The sequence below is a fragment of the Leptosomus discolor genome, chromosome 21 (assembly GCF_034619465.1).
Source record: "Leptosomus discolor isolate bLepDis1 chromosome 21, bLepDis1.hap2, whole genome shotgun sequence".
Lineage (NCBI taxonomy): Eukaryota > Metazoa > Chordata > Aves > Leptosomiformes > Leptosomidae > Leptosomus > Leptosomus discolor.
Window position 1 is genome coordinate 6,153,784 of NC_141411.1, and position 16,188 is coordinate 6,169,971.

General features: G+C 55.9%; 1 protein-coding gene across 1 annotated transcript; it reads left to right on the forward strand.

The window, feature by feature from the left end:
- The first annotated feature begins 4,593 nt into the window (after window positions 1-4,593).
- TIMM17A (translocase of inner mitochondrial membrane 17A) lies at window positions 4,594-15,023 on the forward strand. The gene is made up of 6 exons (XM_086476495.1): window positions 4,594-4,624; window positions 9,681-9,780; window positions 11,464-11,527; window positions 12,780-12,908; window positions 13,305-13,415; window positions 14,534-15,023. The coding sequence occupies exons 1-6, from the start codon at window positions 4,599-4,601 to the stop codon at window positions 14,602-14,604; spliced, it is 501 nt and encodes a 166-aa protein (XP_086332621.1). The 5' UTR covers window positions 4,594-4,598; the 3' UTR covers window positions 14,605-15,023.
- The last annotated feature ends 1,165 nt before the right edge of the window (window positions 15,024-16,188 follow it).

A 16,188-nucleotide genomic window follows, 5' to 3' on the forward strand; every position in this document is an offset into this window, starting at 1 on the left:
AAGGAGCCAAGCAGTCCATGCCAAATAAAAACGGAGATCTCGAACGCCCTAGCAGCCTTCTTCCACTGGATTCCCAGAGGAGCTTTCCCCCCCCCCCACTGGAGTTCCAGAGGACAAGAGCTACCTACCTACCACTGGACCTTCGGAGGAAGACCAGACCCTTTTACCTGATCACTGCTTCCACAGAACTACACCCATCGCTTCAGGAGGACTGCAGCCAGCATCTTATCGGACTGCTACTGCCCCCCTAACAGGGGGTTACTCTGTCAGTGTAAACCAGCGGGGTGTTTGTTTTTCCCTGCCTTGTGTTTTATATATATATATATATTAGTAAAGAACTGTTATTCCTATTCCCCATATCTTTGCCTGAAGGCCCGTTAATTTCAAATTATAATAATTTGGAGGGAAGGGGGTTGCACTTTCCATTTCAAGGGAGGCTCCTGCCTTCCTCCCCAGACACCTGTCTTTCAAACCAAGACACTCTTTGCTAGTCCAAACAAGCCCTTTGGTCTTCTTCTGTAAAATAGGCTTTCAGAAGATTTTCCTCATTAGCCTAATTACCTTCTCTGCTCGTCTGCCTGGCTCAGACCATCCTGAACACAGGCACAGTGTGCTCCAGGTGAGACTCCCACTGCCTTGTGTTACAAACGAGCCCTTCCTCATCTTGACGGGAAACGCACATTCTTGTTGAATTCTAGGATTTCATTTATCTCCAGCATCACAGCGCCCAGCTCCTGCTCATAGCCGTCCTGTGATTCACCACCACCACTGAGATTTTTTTCCAGATTGTAGAAGAAACTGTTGGGTTTAGTTCCCGAGTGCATAACCTTAAACATTGCCACATCAAATTTCATCCCACTTCACCCCATCACTTCTATCTCTCTGATATCATGACCCTCATCTTGGTGCTCACTTGCACCACGGACTAGGAGAGACATGGCCATCCCCTTCACCTTCTTCTTCCTTCACCCCAAAACTGCCATGGCTGCAACAGCACTGAAGACAACAGGAACCAGGGTGAATTTGGCGTATTGGTGTCCATCTGGTGCCTTCTTCGCCTCCAGAAGCCAAACAAGTGTCTTGCTTGTCCCACCTTCCTACAGCCGTGGACCTCTCTAACGTGCTGCCCGCTTGCTTTTCAGAATACCCAGTTCAAAACGTTTTAACGCTGCGTCTTCTGGAAGAGAGATTTGAGTTAACAGAGTCTGGAGGTGGAAGAAATGACCAAACTCCTGGTATTTCTACGTGGTGTCGCTGCGCTCAGTCACCAAGTGCTTGCAAGAGGTCAGTAACAAACTGGAAGCTCAGTTCCCAACTGGAGAGGGCACAAAAAAAAGTAATGAGGCCTCACAGCTACATGTCTCCCTCTTCCAGGAAAGATTCAAGCTTTCTCGGGTGTGCCACCCCCGACTCCAGGGACAGGGTACGTGACAGCCCCAGGGACAATCTGCAATACTAAAACAGGGAAAGAACCTTTCTGCTGGTGAGTAAAACCTAGAATTGTCTTTCTGTCTGTCTGCCTTGCCTTCATGACTCTTTCCCGTGTTGTAAATTGGGATAAAATCACCATTGACACCTTGATAAGGTCTCGTTTTGTTGTTCCTGAATCTTGATTCTTGTGAGGAGAAGCACCAGACACTGAGTTCCCCAAGAAGCCGTAAACATGACCTGGGAGGCTCCAAGTTTCTCCCAAATTATCACACATCCTTCCCTGATTTGGCAGCCCACGTCTGCCGGGCTCTCCTCCACGGAGCTGCAGAGGTGACACAGAGTGAGAGTTTTGCAGAGGAATATTCCTTCATTAGCAGAAAAGCCAGGAGAGAAGCAAGGCTCACCCTAAAGTGGTGGTGGTTTATAGCGGATGGTCTTACTGCAATTCATCCTGGCTGTCGCACGTCTCTTTTTAAGCGGGGTATTAGCACAGCTCCGACCGCACCACATCGCACAGAGTTCTCGGCGCTGTAAGAAAGCAAGCACCGAGAGAAAATCTAGTGTTTTCACCCCAGAATAAGAGGAGCTCTGGATATGTCTGCACTGGCTTCCTGGGCCACCAGCAACTGGGACTGGGGACGCGTTCAGGGACCCTTGGGCCTCGCTCTGCAGCCGGCTCCAGCCACCGCGGGCTTGACACCGGCCCTCTGAGGCTGTGGCCGTCAGGAGAGCGCGGCGCAGTTTGGCGCAGACGAGCTCCCAGCAGCTCTGAATCTCCGCTGAGGCTCCGTCAGCCGCTGCATTTATCAGGATCCCATCTCCATAGCAACTGAGCACCTCGGAGGCACTAATGAGTATTTCTGCACAACACGCGTTGGAACACAGCAACACGATTAACCACGTCTTAGAGACAAGGAACTGTGACAGAGTCAGATTAAGTGGCTTTTCCAGGCACATGTACAGGGTCTCTGGCAGAGCCGGGAAAGCTCTCGGTGCCCCCACCTCTTGTGCCACCACCTAAGACTGTCTGTCTTCCTTTATTTTTTTCCCATTAGCTGATAAAGCACAACTGAAAATTGGGTGGATTCCCCTAATCTGTTTTATTTCCCTTTATTTTTTCCCATTAGCTGAGAAAGGACAACCAAAAATTGGATGGAATCCCCTAATCTGTTTTATTTCCCTTTCCTTCACAGCCTGCAGGAGGAAAGGTTAAACACAATGAACTTTTTTTTTTCATTTTGTGAGATGTTCCTTGAGAAAGCAAGTGACATCTCCCTGCCTGGCTGTGACAGGAACACGTGCTCTGGAACATGTTGGTCCTGTGGCCAGTGAAAGAAACTGCTTCTCTCCCAAACCTGACTGCAACTTCACCCAAAACCTCCCTCTGCAAAACCCCTGCTCATGCAGGAGCAAGGGAAGTGTGGGGAAGACATGATATATCAGGAAAGTAACTGGCTCTTGGCCACAAGGGAAATTCAGAAAACGCTGAAAAGCCCTTGAGCACCTTCCAGCAGCCTGCCTGGGCGGGCCACCAGTGCCCCCAGCTGATCTGCTGGAGGTCCCTTTGGTGACTCTGGCCACTGCAACCACCTGGGCTCAGCAGGGAGTTTCACAAGCTCCACCACAGCTTGGCAAAGGGATGACCAGAACGTTTGTTCCACCCGGTATAATTAACCTGCCACTCACTAGAGGAAAGGACAAGGGCTCCTGCAACAAATTGCCACCCTCAGAAGGGTTGGACCAGTGCGGGACCAGTCGCAGTGGTATGAGGACACCAGCGTGGAGAGCTCTGCTCCCAGGCTTCACCAGGCTGCAGATTTTCCACTCTTCCCATCTCCCCTCCTCGGTCAACGCAGAAGCCACAATACCACCTTCTGGTAATCCCCGTCACTGCATCACCGCCTGCTCCCATCCCGCCTTAAACCGGGACGAACGCGCCATCACCGCACTCAGACCACAGCGGCCTTACATTTACAAGGAGCCTCTCAAAGCCTTCGAAAACAGCAAATTAAAGCAGGGGGAGCATTTCAGCGCCTTTCCATTGCTTCAGCCCGTGATTTATTAGAGCAATTAAGTGAATTGCCTGTTGCAACCGAATGATTTACCTCCCTTACAGGAGAGCACAGTGTGTAAGGTTAAATCAGGAGCGTGAAAAGAATAAGCGATTTACAACCTTCCTTGCAAACATGGGGAAAGGCTCTGGGGGCTTTGCAGGCTGCCCCGGTGTCTGCTGCCAGCACAGAGCCAAATCCTCTGGTTTTCAGCCCCACTTTCCCAGCCTCCCTGGAGAACTGCCTTCTCATGGGCACTGGCTCTTGAGGGGGACCTCAAAGCCCAGCTCTCACCCCCACCACTCAGCCCACAGGATGCACCTCAACGTCAGCCCAGCTGATTCATGAGGGAGGTGGGCGCCGCTCCCGAGGGTCTCAGCACCTCCAGCAGGATGGACGCCCTCAGCGTGGGGACCAACCCCTCCATCACGGGGCAGGCATCCTCTCCCAGTTCAGCCAGGTGCTGCCAAGCTGCTTCTCCCCTTCCAGGGTGCTCACACCATTTTCTGTCAGGCTCCGCATTAACAGACAGATCCGTCCCCCGCGGAGCAGCAGAGCAGGCCCCAGCCCTGGGATCCGCTCATGCCTTTACCTGAGGCGCGACTTATCAAGAGGGCTAAATAAAAGCTGCTTCGTGTCTCAGTCCTTTCTCAGAGCACCGTGACATGGTGGAGACATTCTACGCTTTTTTCCCCGCACCGCGGTCCCTCCTCAGCCCCCTGACCCGCACCCCCGGGGTAACCCCCAGGCCGGCCCCGGTGGGGACGGCCCCACCGAAGCGCCCTCTCCCCTTCCCCAGGAAACACGAGCGGGGCCGAGGCAGGCCCAGAGGCAGGCCCAGAGGCAGGCCCAGCGGCCGGAGCGGGCGCACCCCCCCCCCGCCCCGGGGCGGCCTCCCGGCGGGGACGCACCCGCAGGCCCCGGGGAGGCTCCGCCGCCACCCGCCAGGCCCCACCGCAGGGAGGCAGAGCGCATGCGCAGACACCGCCGCCGCACGCCTGCTCACCCTCAGCTCTTAGTCCCGCCCTCCGCCCCCATTGGCCCGCGCGGGGGGGGGGGGAGAGGTGAGCCAATCGCGCGGCGGGGAGGCGGGCGAGGGCGGTGGCGCCTGCGAAGATGGAGGAGTACGCGCGTGAGCCCTGGTGAGCGGCCCGCGCCCGGGCGGCGCGCGGCGGCCGTGGGCTCCGGCGGGGCCGGGCCGGGGGGGGGGAGGGGAGGGGGGAGCGGGGCGGGCGGGCCCCGGGGCCGCTCCCCGGCGGGTGGTTTTGGGGTGGGGGGTGGGGGGGGTGTGACCTTGGCGGGCCCCTCCTGAGGGGGAGGCGGCGGGAGAGGCCGGGCTGAGGGGAGCGGCCGCGGAGGCCCGGCCGGGGCCTCCGGTGGCTTGGGGCCTGGGTAGGCAAAGCCCCGCCGGTACGGAGCCAGGCGGAGCTTCCCTGCACGGCGGGAGGTACCGGTGTGGCGGCTAGGCCTTGCGGCCTGCGCCGCGCCTGGGCCTCTGTGGGCCGCAGCCCCTGGACGCACGTTCCCTCCTGGAAGAGGCGGCGCTTCGTCCCCTCGCCCCCCCTCGGGGTCCCTTCAGGCCTCCCCTCGTTTCCCCCCCGAGGGCCCCGTTATTTCCTCCTCGTTTCCCCCCCAAGGGCCCTTTTACTTCCTCCTCGTTTCCCCCTCGATTTCCGCCTCGTTTCCCCCCCGATTTCCGCCTCGTTTCCCCCCCGATTTCCGCCTCGTTTCCCCCCCGATTTCCGCCTCGTTTCCCCCCCGATTTCCGCCTCGTTTCCCCCCCGATTTCCGCCTCGTTTCCCCCCCGATTTCCCCCTGGTTTCCCCCCCGATTTCCCCCTGGTTTCCCCTCCGATTTCCCCTTGGTTTCCCCCCCGATTTCCCCCTGGTTTCCCCCCCTGGTTTCCCCCTCGTTTCCCCCCCGGTTTCCCCCTCGTTTCCCCCCCGGTTTCCCCCTCGTTTCCCCCCCGGTTTCCCCCTCGTTTCCCCCCCGGTTTCCCCCTCGTTTCCCCCCCGGTTTCCCCCTCGTTTTACCCCTGAGGGCCCCCTGATTTTCCCCCTCAGGGTCCCCCTCAAGTCCCCCCCGTGCCGGGTCCCCCTTCTCCGGCCCCGCAGCAGCACCCAACACCGATCACGTTTCAGCAGCGTCTTTGCGAACGTTCCCAGCCGCCATCGTTCCAGCTCCAAGGCCGGTATTTGTAGTAATGAAACATTTAAACGAGAGCTGAGGCTCAGGGTTATGCCTGCGGCGTTCTGCTCGCCTCTGCGCGTAGGGACCGGCGGCTCTTCACGAGGCTCTTCCCAAACCTTCGCAGGTGGCTCTGCTGCCGCCTTCGGAGTTTGTCCATAAATGTCAGCTCCGCTTTTCTACAGCACAAAGTTTAGGACATCAGCAAAATAAATTTGATGGATTGATGGCTGCGGGCTCCAGCTAATCTGCCTTCGGTAGAGCCCTGCAGGAGGGACGTTTCGCTGCGAGGGGGGCTGTCGAGGGCCCCCACGCTGTTTTGCTGCTGGTCACCCCCGTTATCTCTGTCCCCCTGCAGCGACACAGGGGGTTTTGGCCCCCTGGGAGCGATGTGACCTCGCTGGAGGGTGACACCACAGGACCTGGCTGTACTTGGCATCGCAGAAGCACGGGTTGTGGCGTGGCCTCGTCTGGGCCCCGGGCGGCCCCAGCGGCTGGCGGGGGAGGCCGAGCTCGGGCTGGCGTGTCCCCGTGACTGGGGCCGAGCGTTGCCCCCTCCGCAGCAGGGCTGGGGGCGCCCCGCCGAGCTGGGGGTGCTGCGGAAAGGCAGCCGTGTTTGTTTAAAGCGCGGTGGCCTCTGGCTCTGGTGGCTCGTGGGCTGCGAGTGTTATAATCAGATCTGAATTTTGAATAGCTAGTTAACTGTTCATTGATAATTAATTGTTTTTAAATGAACAACTAACGACATATTTATTTCCTGATTCAATTAATTTACATTATGGTAAGAAATACACAAAACCTCACTTACGCTCAGAGACAGCAGCTGCAGCCTTACGGAGGTGGCCAAAGCTAAAGCTGCTGTGGATTGGGAAATTGTGCAGAACACGGAACGGGGAGGGAGGGAGACAGGTACAAGGGGTGAAATTGTACGTTCTCGGCTAGTTATGTTATCTTGTGTGATGAAACCATATAACCACAGGAATGTTGCTGTGAAGACCCTCACATCCTCCCCATCCTGATTTGTAGATCAGAGATTTTGATCAGTAAAATAACCAATGATTATATTTGTATAGGAGTATTAATGAAGTTATTTAATAGGGTGGACCAATCAGTGTAAGCGTCAAAATTAATAGCAGGCATAACATGCACGCTGACGTTAAAATATGCTAAAGACCATGACTTTGCAGAAAAAGGATATAAAATGCTGAATTTTTGATGTAACTTTGAAGCCCGTCAGGTGGAGCCATCCCCCGTGCTCCCCAGCGCTGCCGTACAGAAGTGCCGGCTTCTCTGGCGCTGCGTCGATAAGCGTGTCGTGATGGCGACCCTCCGTCAACACGAGGGGAGCTGCCCCGGGAGCCCGGCGGGGCGAGGGGCCCCTCTGAGCGAGGGTCTTGGCTCACGGGCGGCCCGAGCTGGCCCTGCGCCCGCCGGCTGGCCTCGCTCCGCTGGCCCTGCCGCCCTCCTCTCTGTTGTCTGAGCTGAGCAGCTCCCGCCGAGCTCTGGGGTGGCCCCGGCCTCTCCGGTCAGTCAGGCTGGTACGTGGCTGCCCCTGGGCCCGGGCAGAAGCCGAGCCCCGGCCTCTCGTCTCTGAGCGATCTCGGTCGCCGTCGGGAGCGGGAATCCGACCTTATCTCGCGTGTCCCCGCTGCGAGGTGTCCCCTTAAAGTCAGGGAAGCGATGAGCAGTAACATTAAGCTTGTCGATAAGTGCCAAATTAATAATGGAATGATCTCTTTTGTTCTCTTCTGATTCTTTCCTCTGCTGAGGTCAAGCGCTGCCAGGGGCTGTGGGGTGTTTTGTGTCGCCTTTCGGGTGCACACGGCGTCCGGGAGTTCCAAGCAGCTGGCGTACGAACTGGCCGTGCTGGTATCAAAGAGGTTTTCTCATTGCAAAGCTGCTCCTGTGAAGGCTTGGAGGGTAGTTTAGCAGGAAAATTAAGAACCCCAAAGGTAGCGGCTAATGAGCTTGACATCTGAAGCAGGGTTAAAGATGGAAAAAATCCAGGCAAGCGCTCCGTGATTGGGGTCTAATTAATGAAGCTTCTGTAAAGAACAGTCATGATTTGCTAAATTAGAATTCCTTGACCTTGTGGGTAGAGGGAGACCCCTTTACCTAATCTATTTAGATTTCCAGAAAGCCTTTTAACGAGATCGCTGCTAGCAGGTTAACGAAGGAAGGGAGTTGTGATGAGATGTTTTATTCATAACGGAGCAGATCAAAATCTGGACAGGAGCCGTGGAGAAGAACAAAACAACAAAAGAAAAGCCCTGAGAAGAAAGACTTACTCGCTTTTCATCTTGGCATCTCTGACAGCAGCGTGCCTGCAACCTTTTCCTGATCCTTAAATGCAGGAAATAGGGGAAGGAAGATAAATGTGAAGTGGGGCCGAATTATTTAATTTAGTGAAAGCTGGAGGGGATTGGTGCGGAGTACGGGATGAAAGCGTGTTGCAGGCAGGGCAATAAAAACGAAGGGCGATGCGGGGTGGGATAGTGTACCATCCTCCCACGGCTTTCTGAGTCGGGATGGGCTTGTGACCCGGGTGGGGAAGATCAACGGTGACGTTGGGGTGGGGTCCTGGTGCGTTCGGAGCGAGCCAGCGCTGCCAAGGTGCAGGAGCAGCGGAAGGGAGCGGTGCCGTGCGTGCACACGGGCACTGCCCCGCGTGCGGGGCTGCGCTGTCAGTGAAGGGACTGCGGGAGCGGGGGGAGATTCAGGAGTGGGTCATAAAAGCGAGGAGCCTGGGAGAACGTGGAGGAGGAGGGACTGCAAATTTGGGGCTTTTTTTGCAGGGGAAAAAACCCAAACCCTTGTGGCAAAATGCGCAGCGAGGGTCCGGGGGTGAGAGAGGAGGCGCGTGTCACTGCTGACACAGGGGAGCGTTCGCGTCTTCTGTGAGGTGGGGAGGTGGCAGATTCCGAACGGGCCAGCGAAGGGGGTGGGAGCTGGGGCGGGGTGCTGTGGGGAGCCCCGGAGCACAGAAACGGGCCCTTGGCGATGCGCACCGGGGCTCGGCGCCGCGGCTCGCCAGCACCCAGCTTGCCGCAGCCTGCCCTTCGGTGGTTATTGCCCCTGCAGGAGGTGGAATCATCCGAGGGCTTGGCTTCTGCTGTGAGCGTTTGGGAGAAGGTGAAAGAAACAGAATCCCTTTGTTGTTTCGTGCTTCAGCGTTAGCAGCGGTGGCAGCAGAGGTGAACAGCCGGTTAGGGCTCGCCTGGGTTAGGAGTTCGGTTCAGGGGCGGCGAGTTACAAGGCTGTAGCGCTTGGCGGAGGTTTCAAACCCCAAATTAAAGCTCGTCTCACTGGTGTTGAAAGCGTTGGCTGCGAGGAAGGTGCTCTTGCTGTTGCAAAGCTTTGGCTGGAAACATTCGACGCTCTGTTGTTGTTGGGGTCAGGAATCGTGGCCTTTGGACCTCTGACTGGGTCTGCGTTTTGTTTGATTGAACCGCAGAAATCCAGGCTGCATCAGGAAAAACCTTCCCAGTTTAGGGAAAGGCGGCTTTGAAGCCTCTTGTTTAAATAACCAGCACTAATGAAAAGCGTGAGTAGCTGGGGAGAGCGGTGTTTTGTGCCAGCTGCGGGCCCAGTCGCGTTGAATCCGCCACCTCCGTTATCTGTAGGTGACGGCAAGCACGAGAACAGCCCATGTGAAGGTATTTACACTCCAGAAGCAGGGCAGAGCTGGAATTCCACGGGAGTTTTCCAGGATGGATGCCCGTCTCTCTGCCTTGCGTGAGGAGCTCAGGCGGTTCTTCTGCGTCCCTGACGCTCACCCCTCTGGGGCGATGGTTGGCGGGCTCCCGGCGAGCTGGTTGTGCTGGGATGCTGCCCAGCCCGGGGCTTGGGACAGCCCAGCTGCAGCCGGGGTTTTCACACCGGCCTCGGGTACGGCGCCGCGCGTTTCGGTGGGGAATGTCCCGACGGGAACGGACTCGGTGCGCGAGCGCTGGATCCGTTACGGTTCAACCTGCCGGAATTCAGTGGTTTCGTCTTTGTTTTCCTCGGCAGTCCCTGGAGGATAGTCGATGACTGCGGCGGCGCTTTCACCATGGGAGCGATCGGAGGTGGCATTTTCCAGGCTATCAAAGGGTTCAGAAATTCCCCGGTGGTGAGTAACATCCTTGGAAAGGGCGTTCGGGGGCCGCTCCTGCTTTCTCTGGCCGGCCCAAGGCGAAGGGGAAGGAATCCCTGCGCGGGGAGCGGGACCGCTGAATCCCTGCGTGCCCTTGAGCCGAGCCAGGGGGGTGCATCCACCCAGGGAACAGCTCGGGATCCAGACGGGTCCTTCCTCCTTCGGGGTAAAGGTTCTGCTTCCCCCTGCTGGATCTGATGGCAGCAGTGGGGCGCTGGCAGCCGAGGGACGTCTCCCTCGGGGTGGGCGCAGCGGGGTGCGGCTGATCTCCTGCCTTTGGGTCTCGCTGCCCATGAAGGTGTGAGGCTCTTCTTCCTCTTCTGCCCTGCCCCTGCCCCTCTCGGTTTCATTCAGAAATGGAAAAACTCAAAGGAAGAATCTTTTTCTCCTTCAGACTGATATTTGGGTGTATTATTTTCTTTAATTAATTACTAACACTTTTTATTAACCTGATTTTCTGGACAGGTTTTGTTTAAATGCAGAAGTGTATGTAAAAACAAAGGGTGACGTTGCGCTGGTGCAAGTCAGTTCTCGCTTTCAGGGTTTCTGCTGCAAAATTTTGACTAGAAACCCGTTGTAGAGATACTTGATACAATAAGATCCCATTTCCACTTGAACATTTGTTTTAAAACGTTTCTCTGGCTTCGTATAAGAGGGGTTTTTGCTGAGTGTTTTTTGGTGTTAGTGTGACCCTTCCTAAGCCGTGAGCCTGAGGTGAGTTTGGCAAGACAATAGCTGTTACAAACTGGTCAGATCCTGCAGACACTCAGCTTGAAAAGGGCTGCACGCTCAGCTACCTTCCTAATTTTGCTTAAAACGTATCAAACGAACCTGTCTGCCCTTCTGAGTGCTTGTACCAAAAATAAACCTTGGGTGCATGTTCCTTAAATCTTCTTAAAGTGTCGGAAAAAAGGCCCTGGGGGGTCCTGGCTGACCTGGTCAGGATTAAGCTGCGGAAGGCTCAGCCCTACGCCTGGAAGCTGAACTGCTTCCTCCTGGCTGGTGGGACAAGGACCATACACCCTCCCCCCTGAGCCACCAGGAGTGACTAAACTGGGGCCAACTGGTGAGATGGCTGTGCCAGCCGAGCGCAGCGCTCCTGCTCCGCGGGGATCCGCGCTGGGGCCGAGGGGGTTGTACAGAGATAGAGAAAGGAGCGACGGAGGCGGGAGGCGACGGCTTTCCCCTCGCCAGCCCCTGACCCTCTTCCTCACGTGGGTTTCCCTCCTCTCCACGGACAGAGCCTCCTCCCCGCGGTTCCCCGCTCCTGACGCTGCTCTCTGCTCCGCTGGTGGCCTTTGTGCAAACTGCCCCAGTGACGGGGCATCGGGTGGGAGCAAAGCAACGACACACGTGAAAAAGAAATACTTTTCTCGTGCTAAAACCGTTCGATGTCCCCTTCAGTCCCCGCTAGGCCACTGAAAGAAACTTGGGCCTCAAATTGTTTCGTGCCTGATGGCTGTAGTTGGTTGCTGTAGTTGCCAGGTGTATGGTGAGGGAGGGGTGACCCCTGAGGTGTGTGTGAAATGCAGTTTCTGCAGCTCCTGATCGCAGCTCTTGAGGGAGCTGAGAAACACGTGGGGCCTGGGGGAGGCTCTCGCCGCGCGCGGTTGGCTGCGAGACTTTGCGCTTTTAACCGTCGGTTCTCTTGTGTCATAGGGTGTGAACCACCGGCTGCGGGGCAGTTTGACAGCTATTAAAACCAGAGCTCCACAACTGGGAGGTAATTCGTTCTGTGGTGTGGCTGTCAGGCGGAGAAGGGAGTTTGGGAATAGAACGTGGTACAAGCGCAGCGACACCCGAGGTGGGGGGCAGCTGTGGTCCAGGAGGGGTTGTCAGTCCAAGCGATGGGTCAGAACAGGTTCTGGTCCATCCAGAGCTCGTTTAGGTGCGGAGGAAACACGCTTGTGTTCGAGGGCGATAAGCCGGGGTTAATAATTGTGGCCGATTTTAACCCGAGCTGCCGCAGAGCCTGTGCCTCGTGCGCAGGGTTTGAAAATAAACCAGACCGGCTCGTGAAAAGAAATGATCCAGCTGGGAGAAACAATGGAGTGGATGGGTGCGTCTGGGTGGGACCTGGGGCTGCTCCCCTGGGGTCAGCTGGGTAAACTTCAGTCGTTTTTGTGAATTTTGCCCCTGAAAGTCAAAAAAAACCCCCCACAGAGCTGCAGCTTGAGCCAAAAGGACGTCGTGACCTCTTCAAGGTCACGCTGCGCCGTTCTGCCGGGGAGATGGGGTTGATACGTTACAGAGGGAGAAGAGGGGAGAGTGGTGCTGAGCACGGGAACGTGAGCTGCAGCTGAACGGCTTGGAGAAACGGGGGCCACAGGCTGAAAGGGCTCCACGGCCTGTGCAGGGAGAGGAATCACCCCCTGCTTCTGACCCGGCATTAAGCTGGTGTAAGGGGTTAACACACCTCAAATTAGGGAGGGCCGAGCTCTAAGTAGTAGTTTTGCCCAAATGAGTCTGAAGATCAATCTTTCTTTTAATTTCTATTACACGTTATTGTTAAGAGACTTCAGAATTTCCGTGCTGTCGCAGTCTCTTGGCGTTTGCCGTCCGATCCCGACCAGCACCGATCCTCTGAGATGCCAGGAGCTGGGTTAGGATAAGCTGTGAAGTTACTCTGTGTCGTTCACTGTCAGGAAATACATTGAAAACGTGAAAAATCTGGAAGTTCCCTTGGCTGGTCTGGCTTTGTGAGGGTGGAAGTTCCATTATGACCGCTGGTTGATCAGCTTCCTGTCATTAAATATAAATCAGTGAGATTGTTGTATATGGAAGGTGTGTGTAGGTGTGTGTAACACGGGTGTCACCTGGCAAGCTGAGAACTTTCCCGGTGTTGATTTTAACCTGTGTTTGGTTCTTTGTGAGTCTGACTGTAGCCCGTGTCCGAGAGCAACGCGCCCGTCCCCCACCGCGGCGGGACGGGACGGCTGCTCTCTCCGAGCTGGATTGTGGTTATCTGTTCACAGGGAGCTTTGCTGTCTGGGGAGGTCTCTTCTCCATGATTGACTGCAGTATGGTCAGGATGAGGGGGAAAGAAGATCCGTGGAATTCAATCACGAGCGGGGCCCTGACTGGAGCCATATTGGCTGCGAGAAGTAAGACCCGGGGGGGGGGGGCTGAGGGGGGTGTTGGTGGGAAAAGTTTTATTCTGAGCGTACGGCGGGGTGAAGCGAGTCTGTGACACCCAGCGTGGGATTTACTTTCTCAGGGAAACTGAAGGATAATCTGAGACTTTTGTCCTGTGCTTATGAAAGTAATAATTCTGTGCTCAGACATAGGTGCTCCATTGTTTCCTTGAGGAAAGGGGGGGGGAGTTGCCCAGTAATTATCCTTTTATTGGTGATGCTAATGAGGCTCAGTGGATGTAAAATTACTGCTTCTGAGTCTGCTTGTAGGAGGGATTCTGACCAGAGCGAGCTGTAAAATGCAAAGTGATGCACCAAAGAAGTAAAAAAAAACAAAACCCATTGGTTTGTGCTTTTTACTCCTAGACGGACCCGTGGCCATGGTGGGATCCGCTGCCATGGGGGGAATTCTCCTCGCTTTGATCGAAGGAGCTGGAATTCTGCTGACGAGATTTGCCTCCACGCAGTTCCCAAACGGTGAGGAGCCGAGGGGAGCCCTCGCGCTGCGCTGCCGCTCCCTGACCCGCCTCTGCCGGCCGTCGGTCGAGGAGGAGCCGCTCGTGGCTGGTGACACCAGAGTGTCACCAGCTCCTTCCCTCGGGGCGACGGGAGGCTGCGGGGCTGAAAGCAGGACGTCCCCCTGCCCGTGCCCTGTCCCCCGGTGCGGCCACACAACCGGGGGGTGGTGGCAGCGGCGTTGGGGTGACAGGAGGGTGGAGGGACCCGCCCGCAGGGGCAGCCCTGGTTTGAGTGAGGAGAGGAGAGCAGCAGGCGGGTACAGAGCCAAGGCTCCCGAGGGGGGAGGGGGTTGGTGGTGGAGTTTTTTTCTAAATTGCTTCAAAATCTGCCTCCCTTTTTTTTTTTTTCTCCTGAGTAAAACGCAAGCTGAGGTGTCACGTAGCCGGGTCGGTACCGTTGGTGTGAGTATTTGCCTGTGTGAAATACTCAACACCTCTGTCAGCCCACCTGAGCTTGGGAGGAACACAGACAAAACCTCCCGTGTGGGAAATATGAGCAGCAAGCCCCTAATCCCTGAGGGGCTTCCTCTCCCGGTTTGTTCACTGACGTTCCTCGTTCAGTCTAAATTATCCCAATTTCCGTTCTTGATACAAAACCATTACAAAACTAACCAGCTTTAGCGGGAAGGTCTCAGCTGCCCGTCACTTTAGTCTCTCTACATCAGCTCCCCCCAGCAGAACGGCAGCAAGAGGCGTTGGGAAGCCGCCTCTGCCGTGGTTCATTCTGCTTTGCTGGCCTGGCGGGCCGGTTGCCGCGGGGAAACCTTTCCGGAGGGGCAATAAGGCCCCTTCAGGTGACTGAAAATGTTCCCCTCTCGCTGCTCTGATTCGTTTCCCCATTAGCAGAGGAGACAGAAGTACGGTCCTTATCGGCCCGAGGCGCTTGTCACCGTGTGAAGCTCTTGAACTGCTTTGAATGAGAAAAAAATCAAATGCAAAGTCTTGTTATTGGCCTCATTAATTTTGGAGGAGATTTATGTCAAAAATGCCGCGGATGTGTTTCATGCCTTTAGTAGCAAGAATCTCTTGTCTTTTGGGATTTATTATCTGCCTTTTTCCCTCCCGCTTTGTTCACAGGCCCTCAGTTTTCAGACGACCCCTCCCAGTTGCAGCCCTCTCCGTTCGGCGACTACAGACAATACCAGTGATCATCCTCCTCCTCCTCCCAGTTCACGTTGTACCTGAGCTGTCACTGAAAAGGCTGGAGGACCAAGCTGTGGTATGTCTTTACACCGGGGGTAGTCACAAACCATGCCGAGAGGACCTTCAGCACTTCTCAGTGTAAAACTGCCCGGGAGAACTTTTAGAAGATGACAAATCTATTTATTCATGATAGATTCCATTGCTGTAACGTTAATCCATGTCTGATAGAATACACGGAGGTTTAAGGCAAGGACCACACGGAGTCTTGTCGTCCTTTGGACATGGACTGAAGTGAAAGTCTTTGGAGTCTTCCCTGGGATGTGGCCTTGACCATCCGCGGTGAACGCAGCGGGAATTTGGTCTCTTCCCCATCGGATTTAGGTGGCTGCACCTGTTTCAGCCTGAGGAAAAGAGTTCATCTACACGCAGTTTTACCTGCCTGAGGTGAATGGGATGGGGAGAATGCGCCGGCCGGTGGAAATCTCTTCCAGCAATGTGCGTTTCCCTGCTGCTCTTTGCATTCCAGGCTGCTGCCACGCAGCCCAAGCGCTTTGTTCGAGCGGGATCTGCCTCTGGCGGGGCTGCCGGCTGCAGCACGCCTCCGCCGTCCCCTCAAGCCACGCGGCTTTGAGCCCCTTTTAGCAAGAGGTGGCAGCAAACTCGTCCTTCACCTCTGCTGCTCCTTGCTGGGGCTCGTTTGCCTATTATTTTTCCCCTCCAAGGGGAACACCACAGGCAGTTTCCCCTCCTAGAACTGCGGGGAGGCGTGTGGAGAGGCCCCGAACAGAAACCACGTAGGCCTGTGGGGCTGGAGGGTGAAGCGTTGCACCTGCGTGCCTGCTGCCAGCGCAGCCTCTTGCCTTTTCGCCTCAGATCCCCTCCTGAGCACAATTAAAACAGCTGCTCCATGGTTTTGTTTTTAAACTCCAGCTGGGGAGGCACGTTCCCTCTTGCCAGTGGTTAAAAAAACCCCGGCCAGGGAGGTTTTCTGTTGTTCGTGCTAGTTACTGCTATTGCTTGCGGGCAGTTCCTGGTGGAATATCCATATTCAAAGAGACTTGAGTGATAGCTGAGCTGCTTCACGGCTTTTCCTCTGCCCAGGAAGGAGCTTGATCTCTGTCAGGAAACTAAGTCAGACCCAAGTAGCAGGAGGAGAGGCTGAAAGTCACACGTGATCTTAATGGGTGACAAAGGGGGGGCTTAGGCTTGTCCGAAGCGTCTGTGCAAGCGCCGATCCCGACCATCTCCTCTATCCTGTCGTCCTGGACAAGCGACATTTTCCTGTTTCCACCCCCCTGCCTGTCCCAGAACCACTCCAGGACCGGGGGGGGTGTCCTTTACTGCGTCATATAGTTGCTGCTGGTGTGTAATTTTCAAAACCCTGAAGCACAGAAGTGTGTGTGTGTGTGTGCGCGTGTGTGTGTGGGCGAAGGCTGGTCCGGCTTTGCTGCTCACCTGGTTCCTCGGGCGAGCCTGAAAGACCCTTTTCTTGATTTGTGTCACTCAGCCAGTGCTCTCTCCTGGTCTCGGTGGAGCCCCCAGCTATCGAGTGGGGTGACCCTTTGAGAGAGACTTCCCATCCGCTGCGG